General features: G+C 37.4%; 1 protein-coding gene across 6 annotated transcripts in view; it reads right to left on the bottom strand.

The window, feature by feature from the left end:
• sh3pxd2aa (SH3 and PX domains 2Aa) overlaps positions 1-24,802 on the bottom strand; it is a 107,438-nt gene that overhangs the window by 18,130 nt on the left and 64,506 nt on the right. For 3 of the 6 annotated variants that reach the window (XM_079614726.1, XM_079614725.1, XM_079614729.1), the window contains exons 6-8: positions 21,799-21,824; positions 11,307-11,354; positions 7,664-7,792 (exon numbers count right to left, since the gene is read on the bottom strand). In XM_079614726.1, coding sequence (XP_079470852.1) covers positions 7,664-7,792; positions 11,307-11,354; positions 21,799-21,824 — 203 coding nt within the window. The remainder of the gene's footprint in view (positions 1-7,663; positions 7,793-11,306; positions 11,355-21,798; positions 21,825-24,802) is intronic. The other 3 variants (XM_079614728.1, XM_079614727.1, XM_079614730.1) reach the window with 1 other exon arrangement.

Below are 24,802 nucleotides of genomic sequence, written 5' to 3'. Positions count from 1 at the left end.
AAGACAACATAAAGTCGACAATATAAGAATTACTGAGTGCACCTTTAAACAAATAATCTCACACCTTCAGAGTAGACATTTGAAATACTGGATATCCAATAGCAATAATGAACATGAACAGTCAGAAAAATCCGAATTCAGCCGGGGTGACTTGAAAGCTCAAACTGATACTTTGCGTTACGCCTGCCAAGTTTCAAAGCTAAACTTTAGCTTGACAAAGCAGAAACTAATTCTTTAACCAAAACAAAAGACACACACACAGCTCCAGAGAGACAACGGGAATGCTGTTTTGATGCGGAAACTATGCACTCCTCTTCAGTTCAGGAGGTTACGATCCTCTCACACAAAAACGTTCGGCTGAGATGCAGGTGGGCTTGCTCTTCAAAGCAAAAGATCTAGGCCTTTCTGAGAAAGACGGTGCTTCTGCAAAACAGGCTAATAAATCTTACACTGCGTATCTGCTTCGGATAAATGTTTCTTCTGAAAGCTGCATGCGTGTGCCATGAACTTCTGTTCCGATACACATGGTAGGGGAGTAGGCCAAGTAAGCTTGTTTATGTATGCGTGTACACAGTTAGATAAGATTAGAATTTGATGTTTAATACTTTCTCCTATTTAATGTGCAGACACCTTGCCACTTTCAAAATCAATTCAACATGTCTGGCTCAACCAGTGGTATGATATTTGGTTGAAGAATTGAAGGATTTTTAGCAATTCCCTTTCCCGCCACTAGTAGAAATAACAAAAATCAACAATAACAAATAAACAAAAGAACAAACAACAGATTGGAACGAGGAAAGAACAGATAAACAATGAATGAGTGGATGAGAGAAAGAATGCAGAGAAAAAGGAATGGATGAGAGAACAATGAATGAAAAAAGCAAAGGAAAGAATAGCGAATGACACAATACATATACTTTTGTTGAACTTTAAGTTTAAAAGTCTTCCAATAAAGACAGCAGCATATAATACTTAATAAAAAAGTTATTTTAAGCACTAAAGGCCTGAAAACTATGTCATAATGCTCGCAGGCAGATTCATAACCACCAACATTCCCAACATTAAGATTAACGTTCAATCAATACGGATTTGAACAGTATTGAATATTTGGTCATATCCTGCATAATTAAACTGAACTGAATGAGAGGGAAAGGAAAGGAAAGAACCAAGAGAGGCTGAACAAAAGAGACAACAAGGAAAGAGAGAGAGAAAGAGAGAGCAGATGTTTGGCCTAAACTTCAAAGCTGGAGTTTCACCACACATTCCCTCCATCCAAACCAGCCAGAAGAAGAAGAAAAGAAAAACCATCAAGACAGCCAAAAAATGCAAGTGCCTTTCACTTTCTTATTTTAAGGCTGAAGTAGCAAACAGAAATGAAAACATTAATCAGATACAAGCATGTATGAAAACAACAAATTATATCACAGAACACATTATTTATGAAATTCTGAGAATGGTAATGAATGTTGTACGATACAGATGAGTTATGAGAGAGAGAGACGAAGGCTTAAAATTGGTCCAGACGTGAAGAAAAAATGTAACACGTTGCTTTTATGAGGTTCACACTCTGGCCACTCAGTTCTTGACAGAAAAAGAAATTCAATTCACAATTATTTAATGTTATTCAAAAAGAATTGCTGTTTTTGAGCTCTGTCTGAAATCACTGGAAGGGTATTTCATCTGACGTTTCTCCAAGATCCAGGCCAGTGGAGAGTCTGGCCTACATTCGGTCACACTCAAGTTCTTTCCTGAAAAGCTGGAGTATCAGGTTTTGGGCTTAGGACCAAAATGGGTTTGGTGTAATCTAACAAAGCCGAGGCAGTGGAGGGGGCTTCTCTTTGGTCTGAACTTCAAAGGCTGATGATGTCGGTCGCTCATGCACATTAATCTAAGATCACTGTTGCGGTTTTTATTTCAAGAGCTCCAGTGGTTGAGATTTGTTCGGGAACAGCTGGTCTTAGATCAGCATAAACATGTTATTTCTTTCCTGCACTTGTTTTCCTGGACCGGTTCATTGAAAAGAGAGTGATGTTTTCAAGGAAACTGGCTACCAATCAGAAACGTAATCAGTGAGAAAACGATGGAGATCTTCAGAAACAAACAATACGAATCAAAAAGCAGAACATTTTTAACTGAAAGAGAAGCACAACATTTGAATATGAGGGTATACAGGTTTGGAACGACAAAAGGACGACAGAATTTTATTTTTTGTTTATGTAAATGTAAAAAAAACATTAAAACTACACTCTTAGAAAAAAGTTAAATACGGTTCTATACACTAGAACTCTAGGGTTCTTAAGGAGAAATGTCTTAAATGATTGCATAATACTTTCATGTTTAAAATGTCTTAAATGATTGCATAATACTTTCATGTTTAACAGGTTATTTACTTTTATCCTAGTGAAAAAGCATGTTTATGAGCCATTTAATTCATAAAAAAATTTAAATAAATCCATAAAATGATCCCATAATGGGAACCCCTAAAGCCCAATTCACACCGTATAAACAAACGGCAACAAACAAGCCGTTGGATTTAGAATTGTATCTGTGCGGTGTGAATTGGCCTAAAAAAGTTCTCTATATGAAGCGTCTGACAGAACCCTTTAAGGTTCTATATAGACCCTTTTCTTCTAAGAGTGTAGGAGATTCTTAAAGAAATAGTTCACCCAAAAATCAAAACTCTGTGAACATTTACTCATCCTCATGTCATTCCAAACCTGTATGATTTTTTTTTTCCTGCAGAACACAAAAGAAGATATTTTGAAAAAGGTCTCAAAAACCAAACACAATTGAGTCCAATGTTGTTTTGGACCCCATTGACTTTCACTATATGGACAAAAAACAGTTATTTCAGCTTTGTGGCTTTCTTACTATCAAGACTATTATCAATGACCTTAATCAATTAAACAATAGAGACCCCTGAGAGGTGTAGCACCAGGCTTATAAAGATCTTTTCAGACAGCTCCATGCAAATAAATGTTTGAACCCTATGGTCCAGGTTCAGCGTGGCTCTCCACGGACCGGATCTCCAACAGGAGCGAAGCCAAGATAAACCAGCCTACCCGAGACCGCGAGCAGCTCTCTATTGACTCTGTTTCAGTGTGCGGGGGTTACCGGCTGAATGAATGGACCCAGGGGAGAGAGAGGCGAGAGGATGGAAGGGAACCTCACAATATTGATGGCACAGAGCAATTTTCATAGAAGAGCATTGTTCAGGAAGCACAGCAGCGCTGTGAAAAAAACAAAAGCGCTAAAAGATTTAAATACGCTCAGATACTCAATGGAATAATAAATGTTTCTTTATAACAGTCACTAATAAAATACTTAAATTAAGAATTTATATTACCATTTAAAAAGTGTGGGGTCTGTATGATTATTTTCATGTTTTTGAAAGAAGCTTATGATCACCAATACGGCATTCATTGGATCAAAAACACAAATGAAATTTAAAAGAACTGTTTTCTATTTGAATACATTTTAAAATGTAATTTAGTGATGGTAAAGCTGAATTTTCAGCATCATTACTCCAGTCTTCAGTGTCATAAGATCCTACAGAGATCATTATAATATGCTGATTTGCTGCTCAAGAAACATTACTTACTATTATCCATATTGAAAACATCAACTACTCAATATTTTAGTTTTTTTCCTCACTTTTTGATGAATAAGAAATTTCAAAAGACGAGCATTGATTTATAAGAAAATAGTGTTATATGAATATATATGAAACATGAAATATATGAAAATGTTTTTACTGACACTTTTAATTAATGTAATGCATCCTTGATGAATAAAGTATTAGGTATTATTAAAAAAAAAAATCTTACTGACCCCAAACTTTTGAACAGTAGTTTACAAGAGCCATTGGTCAAAATTAGCAATGAATATCATCCTGACAATATCAGAACTTATTTTTGTGCAATTCATAGAGTACTCTTTTCTAAACAAAGCTGCAAAAGTATTAAACAGTCTTCAGAATGTACATTGCAATGTTTTGAGGCCTGATTTCAGCTGTAAATTTATTGTAGCAGTGTTATTTTTTTTTATTTTTTTTTAGCTCACCAAAATATAGTTCTCTATAAACACCTTATGACAACAGAGAAAGGGATTTGGCAGAATGTCCAGTCTCTGTTTTATAGTAAGTGGATGACAATTTACAGTTGCTTAAATAAAAAAGAACAATAAAGTACAGTAAAATTGAAAAATACGACTTGCGGGATTTATTCGAAGTCTTCTAAAACTAATAGCTTTGTGTGGAAAACACAACAAAAGCAGCTATTTGCTGACAACATATTTAAACTTGCCATGTGTCAAAGATGTGGTGTGCCGGATCTAACATCAGTGACAGAAAACGTCATTGACCTTTCAACCTGATCCATAAATAACCCTCAAATTTATTTGGAGGTTTTGCTAAAAAAAGTATTTTTACGTGGAAGTGTATAGCAAGAAATAATGACAAAAGCAGCACATTGACCTATAAACTCTTAATGGCTTTAACTGTGTCATCTATATCACAGACATTCAACAGAAACTTCTGAATGCTTTCTGGTGGTATTGGTTTGGGATGCGTGACGCTGTAACCACTCTGCAAGAATCTAAAGCCCTGCGAGATCCATTAGCCTATAATGAAACTAAGGACAAGGGGGATTTTTCCATCGTTCCCTCTCCATGACCTAGAGGGAAGCCAGAGCAGCCCAACTTCTGCCAGTCGCTTCTTATAAACGCAATTTCAGCCACATTAAAAAGTTGGTTTGAATGATATCCAATCTTAATAAATAGACTGCCTCTGACAGATACACTAGGGTAGTAATTTAATTCTGTAGTACAAAATATGGAAGTCTGCTAAAGAGATGGGATTTTAGAGGATGGGCTTCTAGTGCTGTGATATCAAGCTGCTGCAACTCATCTTCAGTTTCAATAAATGCTTTGAACATTTGAGGAATTATGGAGTCAGCGAAGGACAGACAGTTCACTCCAGGGGTAGGCCTAGGCTGATTTAAAGGAACAGTTCACTCAATAATAACAATTCCGCCATCATTTGTTCACTTTCGTAACAGGGGTGAGCCATTCCTTTAAATGATTCTTGTCACCGTGTTTAGATTCTATCTTCTCCCATTCAGATATTTTCTGCTTTTTGTTTCTCAAGTTCATTAATCCTGTGGCCCTGCGTGGTTCATCTCTTCCCAACCCAAGCGAAGTTGTCAAGCTTTGCCTGCACTGTAAAACAGCTGGAGTTTAACTGTGGCTAAGGAAGCCAAGGGTTTCTTACTCAAGGACAACTGCATCCTGAGCAAGACTCTTATGCCTCGAGTCTCTCTGAATCTTTTGTGTGATTAAATTACTTGTCCAGTTGTGAGAATCAATGAGTACAAGCCATTGTACCTGAAAATCTGTACTCGGCTTGAACAAATAAACCAGTAACCTACCGTTAAAACAAAGGCATTGAGTAAAGGTCTGTTCACACTAAGAATGATAACTATGCTAACTACAAGGATTTAAAAAGAGAACAGTGGATTCTTTGAAATCACTTTTGGAGCTGGGAAAAAAACTCAACTTTGACAGTCAACCCAAATCTTACTTAAAAGAATAAATATAATGTTATAGTTTTTTATATGGACACTAATATATATAAACTATATGTCTTAACTCTACACTCTAAAAAATGCTGGGTTGTTTTAACCCAATGTTGGGTCAAATATGGACAAACCAAAACGTTGGATCAAAAATGCAATTTAAAAATTGAATTCAATGGCTGGGTTTGTCCATATTTTTCCCAAAATTGGGTTTAAACAACCCAGCATTTTTTAAAGTGTAAGGGTTAAATAGTAAAATAAAAACTAAATGAACAAATGTCTGAGGTGTTGACCAGACTGGTATGGACTGTTGGATTGATTACTTTATAATGGTCATAATGTATTCAAGATCAGGTTCATCCAATGTAAGAGGAGGAATGTTTCCTCTAGACTTTCTGAGAGACAGTGTATGTATGATATCATGGCACACTCTTGCTCAAAAAATATATAAAGCGATAATTTGAAACAGCATTCATTTTCTAAAATAGTGCTTCTCAGTCAAGGGACCGGGGCCCACTAGGGGGCATCAGCAAACATCCAAAATAAGATGGCCCTAATAAGTCTTAAAATTATTTAAATGTAGTTTATTTTCATCGTAACAGAATAACCAACCTATCAGTTTAGATAAGGCCTTGGAATATTGTATTTGACAACATGGGCATTGGAGTCAATTAGGTTGAGACCCATTGCTCTAAAATCTCTCTTAATATTTGCATTGTATAACAAGACTTTTTTTTTATTTTTTATTAACCTTTAACCTGGCACCCCAAAATAGACTGAATCATCCGAAAGATGAGTTTAGGGAGACAGTGCCAAAATCAATAGAACAAGCAGCAAACAAACTAAAGTGTCTCACAGAGAATGCCATTGAGATTAGTTTAGTCTCAGTCTAGACTAGTTTAGTCAAAGGATTATGTTTGAAACCAGGAGGTCAAGCTCTCTTTGAGTAGACAACGGTCTTACTCAATGATAGTATTGAGATCAAATGGGTTTACTGGATATTTGCTCCTCTTGATGACTCCTGTCAACTCCTACTAAGCCTCCACACTGATTTAAAGGAAAAGAAAAAATTATTACTCACAAACTTTTTTTTTTTCTTTCAACAGAAGGATACTAGTTCTTGAGATCCTGTTTATAATTACTAACTCTCTGGATGTGCAAACACGTTTTTGGCAAACATGACTAGAGACCTCTAATGTACAAGGCTACGAGATATGCTGGCAGGAAAAGTTTGCACCAAGTTTAAACATTTACAGCATTAACATTAATCTGGGAAAACAAACCAAAGGGAAAAGAACAACAACACTCAAGGCTCTCTTTCGTCCCATTGTTGTTGTCAATCTCTACATTCCACATGAACTCTAATGGTGTGTGTGACCCTGATCCATTAGCACATCTTCCAACTGACAAACTTCTCATGACTATCTCATGGACATTCCAGATTAATCTGGCCTCCATCCCAGAGATCTGGAGGGGGTTCAGGCCCACCAACCGCCAAGAAAACTGGCCATACGACACCTCCAGGTGGGGCCAAGAGCCAGACTGTAGATTTACAGGGAGAGGGGAATGAGGGAACCAGGGGATCTTAAGGACAAAGACTAAAGGAGGAGTTCTACATCAAAGAGGAAGAATGTATCAGAAAAGAGGAGAAAGATAAAACAGACATTTGGATCGTGAGCATATGGAGCATGTGTTTGTGGATTGTGAAGTTTTGTCAATAAATACCACGTGGTAACCCAATAAACTTGTGTGTGTGTGTGTGTGTGTGTGTGTGTGTGTGTGTGTAAAGGGCAGTTCACACCAAGAATGATAACTATAAAGGTAACTAAAATGATATTTGCGTCCACACCAATTCATGATATAGTTTTGTTTATTATAAGCATGCTTGCACTCTTCAAAGATTCTGATTGGCTGTCAATGTTTTTTTTTTGTTCATCAGCTGGGGAAAAATTTTATTTTGAAAGTGATTCCAACAATTTTGCTGTGCCGTTATCATTATGGTGGTGGTGTGGTGCTATTCTTTTTGAATTTAGAATCGTTGTTACAATATCGTTATTATCCTTGGTGTGAATTGGCCTGAAGGGACTCACCGCTTTCGCTCTTCTCGATCACGTCCACCGTCTCTCCAGCCTTCAGACTGATCTCCGAGTTCTCCTGCCGCTCGTAGTTGGCCACCACCACGTACTGCTCCAGCACCATGGGATCACTGCTGTCCAGTCCTGCCGGCGAGGGGAAGAAACAGGCTGTCAGCCACCGTCCCGCCATCCCGGCACCTCCCCCGCCAACCCTGCCCTGCCAGCGACCTCCGGCTTGACCCCTGTACACCGCCATCCGCTCTCCGAAGCCTAGCGCAACTCAAACTCCTGCTGACTGAGCATGCTCCACAACGACGGGCCATTTAGACGAACCTTCGCCCTCGCCGGACGCGCATTTGAATGGGGGGGAGGAAGAACGATCACGAAAAAGTAAGGCGAGGTAAATTTCCTTCAGGGATTCGAGAGCTCGGTGGGGACTTGGTGATGCCGGGTCTCCATAATACAGTGAAGGTTTTCGTGAGGAAACGGGGAGGGGTGTTAGGAGACTGGGGGAGAGCTGTTTACGGTAGTGGACGTGACTCGCGAGTGGAGGAATTATAGAAAGTTTTTCTTCATCAGACGAGCAAGAACAGGCCTCCCGCCCTCTCTCCTGCCCTCCCTTTCTCGTTTCTCACTCTAATTCTCTCTCTTTCTCCGTCCCTCCTCCCATCTGGCTGAAACGGGGAGAGAGAAAAACGCCAATCAGGGTAGACTGCTCTCCAAGCCTTAAATAGAAACATATGAGTGGGCCGAGTAAAGAGAGAGAAGCTGTGTTTATGTGAAACGCAAGAAGAAAGCATTTCAGCTGGGGTTAAGCAACACTCTCTTACTCTATCCTTCTCTCTTTCTTTTGTATTTCCTCTGACAATCTCTTTAACCTGTTCTTCTTCATCAGGTATTTCAGCCAAAAATGTAAATGCTGTATTTAGTCAGCCTTATGTTGCTTTATTCCATAAAGGTATATTTTATGAAGAATATCCTTTTTTGTTGTTGTTGTTTTACATATAATGAGAGTGAATAAGGACCGGCCTTTCAATCTCCAAAATAATGGGATAGTAAATTGTGACAGAATTTACATTTTTGCATGAACTATCCATTTAAGAGTCTAGTGGCCCTATCACATGATCATATGTGCAAATCAGTAGAATGGACAATTAGAATTTTCACAATTCTAAAGAATAAATTATTTATAATAAAATCCTAAAATATATATATATGTATTGTGGTTTTCACAGCAATATTAAGTAGCATCGATGTTTCAACATTGATCATAATACAAAATTTAATAAATAATTTGAGCTTAGATTCTGAAGACTGAAGACATTCAGCTTTTCCATCACAAGAATAAATAACATTTTAAAATATATTGAAATATAAAACAGTTTATTTAAAATTGTAATAACATTTCAAAATATTACTGTTTTTACTATAAACAGTGAAATATATGAAAAATTCACCTTTCAGTGGTAGTGTTTTTTTTTTAGTGTTTTTTTTTTTTGAATATCCTGTTTAACTCAGAAAAACATGACAGCAATGAAATGGGCAGAAATTGCTGTTTCATGCTTTAAACCGAAAATATCTAAAGTAAAAAACACATCAAACGCTTCTGGCTTGGGCATTTCAACACTTTCTGGATATAGTTACTAAAACTTCAAATGATATATTTGTACTTCTAAGAAATACTTCTGTAGTTTCTTTATATGTGCTTGAACATCAAAACACTGTGTGGTTGCTTTCTCCCAGTTTTTCTCAAGATATGGTCTTCTGGACCAGAGGCTTTTAATAGAAAATTGTTCTTAAAAACATCAAAATGTGCAATGCATCTTTTTTTATTATTTTAATTTCTAAAGGCCAACTTTTTACACACACGTATTACTTGCTGTAACACTTACTATGTTATTAACACGTTTCTTTTGGACATGTATCACAGTAATTATTATGGACTATGTCCAATGTATGCAATACCATGGTATATGAATATGGTGATCATTACGTACCATAGCAGTGACATAGTATTATTTTGGACAGGCAATAATTTGTGCATGCAATCTTGGTAGATAAATTATGCTCATTAATTCAGGTTGTATTAACAAATTCTCCCAAATTAATATTATTTAATTGGACTGGATTAGGTAAATTAATCAAATTATAACGTTTTGTACCAAACAAATCTAGCATACAATCTTCTTGCTCAATGTCAAGCTGTCATGATGCCAACAGCTGTGTTGCTAGTGCAATGTGTTTTAACACTCATGAGCTCTTAAATCAGGATTATAGGGAATCCTTTGAGTTCAGTTGTTCGGTGCTGTCGACGCTGTGGGAGAGAAGAGAGAGAGCGGAGCAGGAGTTCTGTATCTTGTCACGATCACCCTCGGTATGGAACAAGCTAATTAGCGCTGCCTCACACATCATGCTAACATGACAACATACTGCATTGCAAATACTTGCGGGTTGTGCTGAAGTCAACTGTGAAATATATTTCTGACATTTAACGCTGTTTGTGCCAATGGCAGATATATTCCACTTCCATCTGACAGTCACCACAAAGAAAACAGTTCTAAATCCAAACTTTCCATTAGCATCCGTTTACTGCTACTTTTACCCCCGGTGGGAAATCCATCATAAACAGGTAGTTGTGTTTTAGAGTACGATAACTTGTTTCTTGCTGGTCTAAATCGGACATTATATGGTTATTAGCTGGTAGGCAATCTTGGACTAGCATTAAACAAGCTATATTAGCTCGAAAGCTGGGTCGACAAGCTAAAAAACCCTGATTTGACTAGCTAATGGACCAGCTGGGACAAGTTCGAAAACACCTTTTTAAGCTGGATTTTGACATGTTGATGTTTTTAGAAAGGACTTAAGCAAATGCCATGTGTTATATAATCAGTGGGTTTTCTTAGTTTTGCAGTGAATTGACCAATTATAGGGTGTGTGTGATGTTCATGGTGAAAACACACTCCACATGGGCTATAACTCTGAGAGCGTCAGCATTTATTTCTGAAAACGGAGCGCATTCTTTTCTGAAATGTTTATTTGCAGGCCGTCGTCTCTAAGACTTCCCAGGAGATCGCTGAGAGGACCACAGGCTCTCGTGTCATGTTTTACATCCTCCGTTTTCACACTGAATGTCTTCTTCTGCTCTGCTAGCCTAGCAACACCTATTATAAATATTTCATCTTCTAGCATAAACTCTATAAGCCACATGTAAATACACAAACCTGAAAGATCTGCTCTTAAAAATAAAGGGTTTTACATCCTGATGTTTTAGGAGAACAGTTCAATCTTGTATGGCTCTTTAGCCAGTTAAAATCCCATAGCAATTTCCATACACACACCACTTGCCTAGTGCATGGACTTCTCTCTTATTAAAAATACATGTTTATCATTATATTGAATTCAAAATTCAAATCAGACCATGAAATTAATATCATGTATTATGTTGCAATTCCTAATGAAGTTATCAGCCAAATGGTGATTCATGGCGTTTTATTTCTGTGCCAAAGTCAATTTTTCATTTGGCACTTGAAGAGTGTTAATGTTGGACTTTGGGCAAAAGCTGTTTTAGGAACCGTTCTTGTAAAAACTGGAAAAATGACCACATTGAGGAGTTGCAAAAGGAAAAGTGAAAGTGCATGCACACATATAAAGCAGTTACCTGAGGCCTCAGACTTGGTTGGACTGTCCTGAAGGCCATACATCCAAACTGAGGGCAGCGGAAAAGAGAGGAAAGGAAAGAAATGGAGAAGAAAGGGAGCACAAATGTTATTCAGAACAGAGTGGAAAAAGACAACAGCCAGCATTGCATGAAGCAACAAAATCCAGCCAAAAGTAACTTGTTTTATGTCCTGCAATATACACTTCCTCTAATTAGCAATTACCTCTAAAATGCTAATTAGCATTAGCTTTGACATTAAAGTTAGCCCTATGATAGGAAACGTAAAATATAAGAAATGATATACTTCATAGCAAATGAAGCCGAGTTTTAGGACCGTTTTGAGGTAATTTTGTGGCAAAGTTATTTTCATCCACATTTAGATTGTATTTATGTGAACAAATTACACGTAACACAGCAATGAATATCATGCTGCCAATGATTTGTTTTTATCAAAACAAATTTAGTGCAACAAATACTATTAAATGTCCCTTAAGCTAAATGTGTATTTTTTTCACTACAAATAGGGTTCATTTTCTTTATGCAATCCCGCTGCCTAACACAACTTAGCATCTTCCTAACTGGATTTGCCAAATATCCCACACCGGATAAATGGTAAATAGTGCAGTGAACACACAGCTTAACAGAGTTATTAAGCAAGGCGCCATCTGGTTACAATACCCATAAAGCGTCACATGCTGTTGAAAAACAATGTGACTGTGTGTGTGTGTGTGTGTGTTCTGACAAATCTATTGCCTGGAAAGCAAGTATGCCTGAGCTTAAACGTTTGAGGTCACGGCAGAGTCTCCTAACATCTCCTCTGATATCACACACACACAGACCAATCTCCATCAGGAAATTAAATGTCACACGTCACTATCGGTAAAAAATATGAGAAGGCACCCGGGGGAGACGTCTCGGCTGACAGGAACAATTACTTTGTTTTTATAACTTATTTCTTTTCAACACTTCAATGGATTCCCGGCAAAGGCCCTTGCATGCATGACACCAAAAAAACGAGGTGTAATTTAACCTGTGTAAACAATGAACGCACTCAAAACTGGCAGAATTCAAGAGGTACGCGTTTATACCCCACAGGACAAACCTCGCCCAATATCCCTCCACCCTTCCGTTCCATTCAACACCTCCGTCTCCTAATCCATTCATTCCTGACATTTCTTTCCCCCTATACAGTCTATTTGATTAACACAACACATAAAAACGTAAAATTTGATCCATGCGGTGGTTAGCCTTTCATAAACATAGGGATTGTTTCCCACCCAAACCCTGATCTGAACACTGAAGAATGGCATCAGCTCAACAGGCGAACTGGTGAATCACTCACAAGAAACGTCAAACATATGCCATGGTAATATTTTTGTTCCCTTTTGGCTTCAAAGGAGCACTAATAACTTTCAAAAGTTTATCAGATCTAGATTCAAAATCTTCTAGATTATGTTAAACATCATTGCGGCATAAAAAGTTGCAAAACTGTAATTGTGTATACAAGTGTCAAAAGTACCAGTGTACTACTAGTAAGTACTTTGATACCAGGTTGAAAAAAAACCCCACAAAGACTCGATCCGGTCTCTCTAAACTCCTCCTTTCCGAGGGCCTACTTTGCTGTGATTGGTTAGATGGCTCAGTCTGTTGTGATTGGTCTGCCGCTTAAAAAATGCTAAACGCCTATTACAATATCTGAATTTCAGCTGTGAAGGCTTACTCAGCGCATGATAAGTGAAATGAAGAGTAACGATGGTGTCGGTTTTATCGTATCAATTCGAGCGCGAGTCATCATCCTTTGGAAGTGCATGCAAAGTGGATTTGCTTTCACAGCGCAGGAAACAGTGTCTTCTCGACAACACAAACCAAACTCTACCAGACCTCGGCTATGAGGGCGGGTTAAAGTAGATGTTGTTCGCGGGCAGCCAGTGAAGACCATAGGCTGGCATTCGAGCTGGAATAATAGCAGGTGTAATAGGGTCACTTTAAAGCTACACTGTGTAATTTTTTAAGTTGATTCTTAGCAAAAAACACTTTGTTCTTTCAAAATTATATGTGCTCATTAATGTATAATTACTTCTACCAACTAATCAAGTATTCTCGTAAGCGTAGAATCTGCCATTTATAATGCATATGAGCGAGTCGCTCGAATGGCGGAAGCCATGTTGCGCCTCCATCTTGAAAATACATTAGCCAAAGAGGGACATACCTGGAAATTCAAGCTTCGCCTTTCGCGCTTTTACACTCAGTGGCACCGTGACGTATGTGAGGGGGAGATTACTCGCGACTGCCGGCAGATATAAAAGCCTGTTGAAGATGGAGGATCACGCCTATTCTCAAGGACATGTAACAGAGTCGCCAAGAAAGCGAAAGAGAGAATTAAAACGACAACGCGACAGGGAAATCAACAAGACCAATTAATATTGGAGTGGCTTTTCCAAGATGGAAAGCTCACAAGGAGCAAGTATTTTAAAAGGGAAGTTGCCTGCTTTCTTCTCGACAGGTAATTCAGCCTATTTGTGTAAATTCGAAGTTATATAGCTTCTTGGCTAACTATAGCATGGTTGTGCATAGCGCTAGAACGACGTCTATAACCTCATCACTTGAAGGAACACTCATGGACGAAGTCGAACTGGAAGCCATGTTAATCTTGGAATAATACGGCCACCGTAGGAGTTAAAACGCCCTCGGAATGGGAGGGGCTAGAAAGTAATATTCAGTTGGTAGTCATATACGATTTCACCGCTAGATGGGAGAAAATCCTACACAGTGTAGCTTTAACTAAACAACAATAATAAAAAGAAAGGGAGAAAATAAATATTTAAATGCTCTTCATTTATTTACGCTCTTCATTTCTGACTGTTCACTTTAAAATAATTATTTGGAAAAACTTTTTTTTAACTTAACAAGTACATTTCCTACATTTCATAGTATTTTCTAGTACATATTAACTTTAAAAAGTATGAGTTGTTATTCCTTTAGTATTAAAAATAGGTATTGAATATTGAATTTTTGTTTTGCTGTCATGACAATCCTTCCTACTTTCCAGCTCAGGGTTGATCTTGAGGTCAACACTGTACTCCACTAACCTTCATGGAGTTTGAATTAAACTGACTCAAGTGCCTTGGAGGTCAAATAATTAACAAATGCTCCACACCCCCAGATCCCTCCCTTTAGTGAAGCTCTTCACATCTGACAGATATTAACTTTCCACCTCTCTGACCCTTCCTTCACACAGAAACGCTGAAACACTCACTGTTATGAACATATTCTCAATCTCTCCCACTCCCATATGATAAATCCACACACACACACACACACACACACACACACACACACACACACACACACACACACTAGCGATTAAGCTCAGGTCACTGCTGTTAGAACCGAGTGAACGTCTGTTTTGGTTTCTCTCACTGTAATTTACGTCTCTTTCCTGACCCCCAAACGGTCATCCTACCTCCATTACAGGAAACATACGTCTTTCTTACTTTTGTGTGGAAGGAATTGTGTTTCACCCATGCTATTGTATTACCATATAAACATATCTGAAGATAAATACAAAACTTGTGCATTTTGGACATCCTTGTCGAAAGAGAGAGACTCTTTGATCTGTGTGGTTTTAGACATCTCTTGGCATGAGCAGTCCTTATAGCACACTGGAGATATTTTGGGCGCTATGTAAAAGACGGTTGTTGATTTGAATATGTTGAACTGATTCAATTGTTGGCTATGAAGGCTCAGCATGTAGACTGCAAAATCAAGAAAATATCAACAAACTAAAATCAAAACATATGCTGACCAATTGTGTTTTGGCAGAGAGGTCACATGAGACAGAAAACATTTAGATGAAAACATTTTGTTTTGTTTTCATCTAAAATTTATATTTTGTTTTATTTTAAGTTGTTTATTTAAACATTTTCTAAAATAGCTTAAGTTAACTATAAAAACACTGACAGAGGCTTTCTTTTAAAAACAAAAAGAAATCATCAAAATCCATCATATAAATGTTTTGATAATCTACACACATAATATAATATAATCATAATGAATTTAATCAATTATAATGTACTGTTTATATAATTATAATAAATATATTAAATGCCAACATGGCCACGGCAAATTCAGCTTTCATTTATAGTTTTCACAGTTAAGCATAAGATTTCTGTATCATTTTTACAATAATTACATTAATTCCTTATAAACAAGCCAACTTCATCAGAACAAATTTGAATTAAACATCTTGTCATTTTGCAGTAGCTAACATCTCTAATTGGTCAAACTACATTCATTAAACATCATTAACAAGAACTTTTTAAACCATAAAACCACATTAAGCCCATTCCTTTCAATAGAACAGACAAACGCACATACATACACAAGCATGACCATTCCTCGCAAACTAAAACTATCCCTCCTCCCCTAAAACTCCCATCTGTTCCGCACGCCTCTCTCTCGTTCTCTCTCCGTATGGCCCCTCCACTCCTCCACAGAGCCCTGAATCTTGTGTAAACAAGATTAGCTAGTCCGACGTCACATGAACACACTCTGCCACGTAAACCAGGGCCTGTCTGACTGACCCCATTCCAGCAGAACCCCACAATCCACCCTCCGTATTTCCCTCTTCACATCTGACTCACACGAGGAGCACTGCAATGCGTGTCCTTTCCTCACAGTGGATGAAGGGCCCATACGGGGAGACATCTGAACAACCTAAGAGGAGTGTCTGTAAAAACATCCAGGCACCTGGAGCCTGTGGTTAAAGCTCAACCCAAAGATTCACGGAGGTATGATTTGCGAACTATCACCACTGGGCCTTTAAGATACTTAACCTCAGGCTAACCTCAAGGGAGATTGGATTGATAAACTATAAGATGCTTTGCACAAAAGTTGCGGCTAAATGACAAATTAGCAGAAAAACGATCACTTTCCTATTATACTACCGTTCAAAAGTTTGGGGTCGGTACGATTGTTTAAAGAAATTAATACTTCTATTCAGCAAGGATACATTAAATTGGTCAAAAAACATTTACAATGTTGCAAAATATTTCCATTTTAAATAAATGCTGTTTTTTTAGCTTTCTATTTTTCAAAGAATTCTGAACAAAAAAGTGTAAAAGTTTCCACAGAAATATTAAGCAGCACAACTGTTTTCAGCATTTATATTAATAATAAATGTTTTTGAGAACCAAATCATCTGAAGGATCTGACGTGACACTGTAGACTAAAATATTGTTGCTGAAAAGAGTTATTATAAACTATAACAATATTTTGCAAAATCAGTGTTTTTACCGTATTTTTTGATCAAATAAGACATTAAAAGACATTTTAAAAAATCTTACTGACCCCAAATGTTTGAACTGTAAGTGAGTTGGAAGTCTTTAAAAAAACAAGACTTATGTTATGAAAAAAACTTTTTTGTGTGTGTGTGTCATTTTTGATGATCATCTCTTCCTCTTTGCTATTGGTTATAGGACAAAACATGAATGAACATCAGAAAGTATGTTAAAAAGATACAGTCCAACTTACTGAAATATACTGTATCATCTCTCATGTAATCACCAAATCAGTGTTTCAACTGCAGAAGCATGTCAATAAAACGTTATCAGGTAAGTCATAAGCACATACTTTTAAAGAAAAGAAAAGAAAAACTTTAGAGAAGAGCATATCACTAAAATCATTCAAATATATATATTGTTAAATACACTATATTTCATAAATCGGTAGGCCTATATATTTTACTTAATTATATTTAACTGTGTCTTAATTATTTAATGTATGTTCAAATTAATTTATTTCTGTCAAGTTTTTATATGACCGTCCCCATTTAAAGCACTGAGGGCCAGATTTACTAAATTAGTGTGCGAGCGCAATTCCAAAAAAGCGCTGATGGGAGTGTAAAATTCTGCACTTGATCTACTGACGACAAGCAAATTACAGAACACACATAGTTTTTTAGTGTTTTATCGACTCTCGTTCTTGTTTAAGTGTCACATTACGCCTCTGTACTAGGTCTATGTTCTTTTCATCAAAACACAGTAATGATTTTATAGATAAAATAAAATATACACAAACCCGAATTTCACATTGGAAATGCACCGGTGAATTGACGCTGAGAAGAGAGAACTTGTTCTGGAGACTGAAGAGTTCAAACAGCCCACGCTCACTCAACCGTTGAGTTGTAGTTAACTTACTCAATTTCTTAAGAGTGTTTTAAATATATTAATAATATTGATTTGAAGTAAGTAATATTTTTGTTTCTTGAAACAGATCAGTTTAATTCTCCATTCTCAAATATTTTGATAGAAATTTCACAAATATATTAAGTTTATTATAAATAAATAACTGGTTAGTCAAATACTAAATTCTTTTAGTGAAAAAAAAATTAACATAACTGTACATTTTAGATAAAATTAATTGTTGTATTTTCAGTCAATTATTTTTTTATGTTTAACTCAAACAATCAAGTAAACGATATACAGAGATTTTATTAAGTTAATAAAGCTAAATATTACTGTAATATTTACTAAGCCACAGAATTCTTTTTTAGAGTGTATAAACTTCCCCTATTGTGAGGCCTGACGGGCAGATCAGATGGTTTAGGAACACTTAACCTAATCCTCAGGGTTTTGAACTTCTGAACAGGTGGTTTGTGTCTTCAGGCTGACATAAGAGCAGTTCTGAGAGGACAGTCTTCTAGCAGCATCAGGCCAAAACTGATCCCTATTTGGGGCTTAAGTGTCTTAAACCCATCTGCTTGTCAAGATGGTCTGTCCCCAAGGAAAACGGGACTAATGAGTCAAACTGAGCTCTTTAGGGTCTTAGAGAGTTATGTAACTTACTTATTGAGTTTACTGCATTATGGAAGACAAAAAACTGACTTTGAGGGATCCGTTACGGGCAGAATGCACAGAGACGTAATTTGGCTAGAAGTAGCAACAAACCATAATATCCGAGCCGTTAAAAACATTAACTGGAGGTTCTACTACTTAACCATAAAGGGTTCAGTTGAGTCTCTGACGTTTATTTGTGTAAAGCCACACAGCTATAGCGTAATGCTATTGAATTATGCTCTGCGTGAGTGATTATATTGTAATCATATACTGTTAAAGGGCATCTTTAGCAAAGCCCCTGTCTTCCTGACACCGTAAAGCAATGCAAGTTCACCCTAAGCCTACAAGGAAACCCTTCTAGTTTGTGAGTCTCTATGGCAATATCAAAGTTTGTCTCATGATACACATAATTTCAGTTTGATTATATGCATTTGTTGTCAATACTGGAAAAGCAAACGCTTAGATGTCTTCCTGAACAGGCCCTATTTCTATTGCAAGGAGATCGTCACTACGCAATGAGGTGCATGCAGTGAGAAACCATGCTATATTGTGAAAACATTATATAAATTAATAGAGGCGAATATATAATACATCTAATTTATTAAATATTATGAATTAATGCAGTATAATATGAGCATGTGTACTGTTGTTACTGAATGTGATCGGTTTCAACGCGAGACTAGAGCCAAATCACGTGCGGATGATCCGAAAAACAACGCAAATTGCTTTTATACAACAATTCAATAAACAGGAAGCTAATTATGAGTAACTTACACACAATATTGCCATATGTACATAGTCTGTTTGTTTTTTCTCCGCCAACTGAAACCGCTCCAAACAAATCCACAACAGGGAAGTATGGGAAGTATGCGATTTCGGATGCAGCCATTCACTTGTTTTGCTACAGAAAGAACCAGCAAATGAATCTGCCAGAGGATACACTGTATTGAATACCTAGCACTGTATACAACAAGTTTCTTCCCGATTATGACACTCCTCAGCTGCAGTTTCCACCTGCTAAACTCTCAGAGGCAATTCATTCAGTTGGAAACCAAAGAGCCAGACGTTCCAACTGACAGAAAGATGGGGGCCATTTGAAACCACAGATCCTTAAACATAAAAATAAATTACAAATTTCCAAACATACAAAATACTTGAATAATTAGTATAACATCTTCAGGATGTTATGCACTTTTAGCTGACACAAATGATTACTGATGTGTGACAGATGCACATCCAGTGGTCATCTTCAAAAACAGAATGGAAAAGAGGATGATGTTGATCATACAAATCCCAGTGATCCAACAGACTAATGATAAGTGCTTACATATGATTTATTGTCAAATGAGAAGTGAAGGGGGGACAACAGCTGGAATAGCTTATTACATCACTTCAGCTGCTGGTCAAATTTAATCCAAATGTTAGCAATTTTCAAATGTTGTGAGAGCAAATAAATGTGAATTAACAAACAGATGATGAATGGAAAGACAAATATTTGAAAAGACACTGCAGACCATATAAATACTACAAAGGGGGTCGAAACATGTAGCCTATGTTTCTTCAGAATAAATATTTACTGGTCTAAAAAAAATCAATTGGTGGATGTTTTTCTGGATTAGGTTTTGGCAAGATTAAAATGATCCAACATGAAATCCCCTGAGAGCCTGAAATCACCATACTCAAGGATGTCTTTTTGTCTTAAAAGAATGTCTTCAACCCAATTTTGGGTCAAATATGGACACACCCGGCCGTTGGGTTAAATTTATAAATAAAAAATGTATCCCAACGTTTGGGTTTGTCCATATTTAAGTGTACACCTTAAGTGTAATAATAATTTGTTACATTTATATAATGTATATATTATATATTTTTCTGGGACCTCAAAGCACTTCACATATGGAAGGGGGGAATCTCCTCAACCACCACCAATGTGCAGCATCCACATGGATGATGCGACGGCAGCCATACACACACCAGCTTACTGGTGGAGAGGAGACAGTGATGAAGCTAATCAGTATATGGGGATGATTAGGAGGCCATGATGGACAGAGGTCAAGGGGCAAATTAGGCCAGGATGCCGGGGTTACACCCCTACTCTTTTTCGAAGGACATCCTGGGATTTTTAATGACCACAGAGAGTCAAGACCTCGGTTTAACGTCTCATTCGAAGGTGTGTGTGTGTGTGTGTGTGTGTGTGTGTGTGTGTGTGTGTGTGTGTGTGTGTGTGTGTGTGTGTGTGTGTGTGTGTGTGTGTGTGTGTGTGTGTGTGTGTGTGTGTGTGTGTGTGTGTGTGTGTGTGTGTGTGTGTTATTTCCTACAATAGACAAAAAATTTGCAAACCTCAATGTTGAAGCTCTTTAAAATCTGGTCTAGTAGGCCTACCGGTACTTTCCCTCATCACAAATGTACTGTACTGAAATGACTACAGTATAAGGCTATAACTCTGCACACTTCTTAAAAATGACTATTATGACTCTAGGCTGAACTACATGTGATCGTACATGTGCAGTTTACCTTCCAAACACATTCAGCTCTTAACATCAGAATCACATGAGTACTAGTTTCTATCTCAAAACATGGGTTTAAGTGTTGCAACACAGAACCTGTGGCACATGTTTAAAACTTTATTCTGTGTCAGCTCAATGTGCATGAGATTTGAAGATGACAAAAAACTAAGATTCAGGATTGCACCTTGAAATTTTTTTTCTTATTTATTTTTCTAATTGAAATTATAGATACATATAAGATTGTCAGAATTGTGAGATTTAAAAAAGTCGCAATTAACTTGTAAAAAACAGTTGTATTATTATTCCATGTCGGAAACAGACTCCAGATAAATGTTAAAAGGACAGAAAATAAAATGACATCTGGAATTATTTTATACATCAAAACAAAAACTAAATCCAAATGGCGAATTTCAAATATTGTAATAGCAAATGAATATGTGTGTGCAAGCGGAAAGCAAACAGATGAAAAACGGAAAATGTTTCAAAGGGATGTGTGTGGGAGAAAAGACAGGAACTCCAATGATCACTCCAATCCAAACTACATTAGTGTGCGTGTGCGCGTGCGCGCGCGTGTGTGTGTGTGTGTCTGGATATGCATCCCAACTGCAGAACGGCTGTTCGCTCACAAAACACACACCCTAGTATGCTATGCAAAGGAAACTTGGTTTAATCCTTCTCATAAATCAAATCCCTGTGCCTTAACATCATAATAACAAAAACAATTATACATATTTATTTATACATGCACATTCAGAAAATAAATAAATACAAATAAAAAAAGCACCAACTGCTAAGCCCAGGTTGGTTACATGCTTTTCTGTGCCTTCAGCCGGACGACTTGGCTGAGACCACTTTGGCAACAGTGTGAAGTACAAATGCACATACTTTCATGTGGCTTTCTTTCAAAATCCTGCCAGTTATTCCCAAACCTTTTACAGATGACACTCCCAGAGCTCTACAAACCTCTGAGTCATGTCCAATTCTTAAAAGAAACCCTTTCCCTCCCCTGAGTTGAGTCCAAAACAGCAAGTCATTCAATGCCGCAATAACAGGGAGGGCATGCTGAGTTAGTGAGCAGGGCTGACTTGGTTCTTAAACCCGGCAACAGGTTTAACACTGAGACGAGAGGTAAATAAAAGGCTGTCTTACCTGACTTGCGTTTGGATCCATAATCCCTGTAAAAAAAGCAACAGCAGAGTGACATGGTAAGTCACAGTGATACAATGTCCTGCAGCAGACAGCTGTCAGACACACACACACACACACACACACATACACATGCAGTGAGAGCAAGAAGTGTGCCAGAGCAGGGAGCGAGTGTGTGTTAAGATCGAAGGGGCCAGCTGCTATCGCCACAACATCTGATCATGTGACCCAAACAGAACCGTGGCTCTTTCTCTATCCTTTTATCCCCCCCCCCCGTCCGTCCTCTCATCCTCCGGCTCTGGGATAAAGAGGGCGGATCTCTTTAACACACCCTGATTAATAGATCAGAATGACACGCGGCATGTGTGCGTCGCCTAACCATCAGCGTAAAATCAAATTAAACTGTGACGAGGGATGAGATCTATTTATGGAAAATGAAGGCAATGTGGCAAACAATAAAAGTGAGCAAAAGTGCAGACACATACAGTACAGTTGCATGCTCACAGACGCAAAATGGAAAGATTAATAACTTTTAGAATTTAGAATAACAACATTTTTTTAGTTTTTTTTTGTTTTCTAAAGATAATAAGTGGTATTTGCAAAACTCTGCGCCATAATGTTGGAGTTGGCCTGAGAACTTCACATAGGCGGTTTCTAAGTGGTTGCTCTCTCTATGATATTGTGGTTGTGTGCCAATGGTTAATAGGATCACTAATAACATTTAAAACCATTAAAGAGCATCTTAAATGCGTCATTTCCACACTTTTATGAATGCAAAGTACGGTAAAATAACTTTAAACTTGATTTAAAATATATTTCCGTATAATTGCTTTAAAAAGCGTTTCTCCTGACATTTCAAGCGGAGAGAAACATTCAAGTCTGTTGACTCTTCACATTACTGTATTTTTTTAGTAGCCCTACTATTTGTCACTCTACGCTCAAAATAATTTAACGCAAATAAATTACTGAAGCAAGTGAAATTGCGTCATTAACATAATTTGATGATCCACGAGTTTATGTGCATCTACAGTGGCGCAAGCACCTGTAACCCAGGAAGGCAGAAATGTCTATTCTAACCCTTTACACTTCACTTATTTGTTTGCGATCAGATCATTTTAAGCCGCTAAACTCTGGGAAAGTTTTCAGTCCAATGTTCCAGTATGCAAATTCATTCACACAATCAGTCCAAAACAGCGCTGATGTAAAGAAAACTACGTTTCTCGGCTGGTAAAGTTGTGATGGATGTGGATTGCAATTAAGATAAAGGACTGCGGTGACATACAGGAGACTTACAGTAAGCACGTGAGTCCGTTATTATTGATGCATAAACAACTCCGAAGATCGCACATTATTTTGAAGCACAGACACATCAGTACATTCACGTTGTTTCACACACATTCGGGATAATGTTTTGATTTGTTCCGTTGCTGCGTTTAGTTATTCTGAATGGATCCTTTAGTACGTATATATACAGTCAGGTCAAGGCGGTTGGTTTAGGGTTTTTTGGCATCTCCAGAGCTTTTCCCACTTGAAATAGTTAACCCTGGGTCATTCTAAACTCCTGGTAAATATAATCCTGGGTTATCTTTATTCACATTTTACACTGCTCATGCTATACCTAGGGTTACACTTTATTTCGATAGTCCACTTTAGACATTCTACTAACTATAAGTAACTTTGCAGTTACATGTAAACAAACTGTCATTAGAGGATTAGTAGACTGTCTGCTTAATATCTGCTAACACTTTATTTTGTTGGTCCCCAACACACATTCTAAGTAACTTGGCAACTACAAGTCAACTTATTCTCCTAACCCGAACCCTAACCCTAACCTACCAGTCTACTGACAGTCTACTACAGTCTACTAATACTCTAATGAGAGTTAGTTGACAAGTTACTTATAGTTAGTAGAATGTCTAAAGTGGACTATCGAAATAAAGTGTAACCATACCTGGGGTTAACAGTTAAGTCCTTTTTTGAATATTTGCGGTGTCAGTGTAACAGACTTGACAAACGCAGCATGTGACCTGTTTACATACTGGCTTTAGCATTGCACGTCCTCGTATTACACATTGCTGACTGTAATATCAAGTTTTTTTTTTGAGTGAACAAAGCATACTGTTACTGGAAGTGGCTGATTTGAATAGTTGGATTTGAATAGATTGAGTTTTTCACATGACATACATATTATGAAAATATGCCGAACTGTCTCTCTGATCACATTCACGCACATGCACACATTCATGGCTGGTATTCCCCCCAAAAAACCTTAAGGACATTTGCTCTAATATCTACATTCCCCCCATGTAGTCCAAAATATGACAAGCTCTTCATCCTCTCATCTGTTTCTGCATCTCTTTCTTTTCATCCTTCTCCTCTCGCTCAATCTCCTCCTTTGTGGCTCCCGTGGGAGAATGAATACTCTCTTTTTCAGATCAGCGGTATGAGGTCACTGCAAACCTTCTAGAATGAACTCCTTTGTAGCCGAATAGAGGCAGGACACTGTCCTAAAAGCCCTAAATCAGAGAGATCTGCTATCCGTCTCGCATAAAAGGAAACTGCCACAATTAAGACGCATATAGGACATGACATTTATGAATAATATGCAGTAGGAAAATTCCCAGTTTTAAGAGACTTAAGCATGCCAATATCTGGACTACCCTCCAAAAAAACAATAATAAATAAAAGATAAAAGATTTGTTAAAAAAAAGAAGATCTAATACACGGGTTTCCTGTTTACAAACATTACAGGGTGCGTGCGCATACGAGAGGCAGAAAGCCAGATTCGTGAGCTGGTCCGCTACTGCAACAACCTTAAATATTGAAGCTTTCCTTATTGTTTGTATATAACTGCTGACTCAATAAACGTCTTTTTCTGCCTCCTGGTTGTGTGCGCAAACAGTGATGACGTTGCCGTCATGTATAGATTTATATTATTAAATAATATCAAGTTAATTCTAGTATTTTATATATATATAGTATACTTTTTTTATATTGGTGTTGCCAT

The sequence above is a fragment of the Phoxinus phoxinus genome (assembly GCF_949152265.1).
Source record: "Phoxinus phoxinus genome assembly, chromosome: 6".
NCBI classification, from domain to species: Eukaryota; Metazoa; Chordata; class Actinopteri; order Cypriniformes; family Leuciscidae; genus Phoxinus; species Phoxinus phoxinus.
The sequence above is the reverse complement of the archived record's forward strand: the minus strand, read 5'-3'. Positions and strand labels throughout refer to the sequence as shown.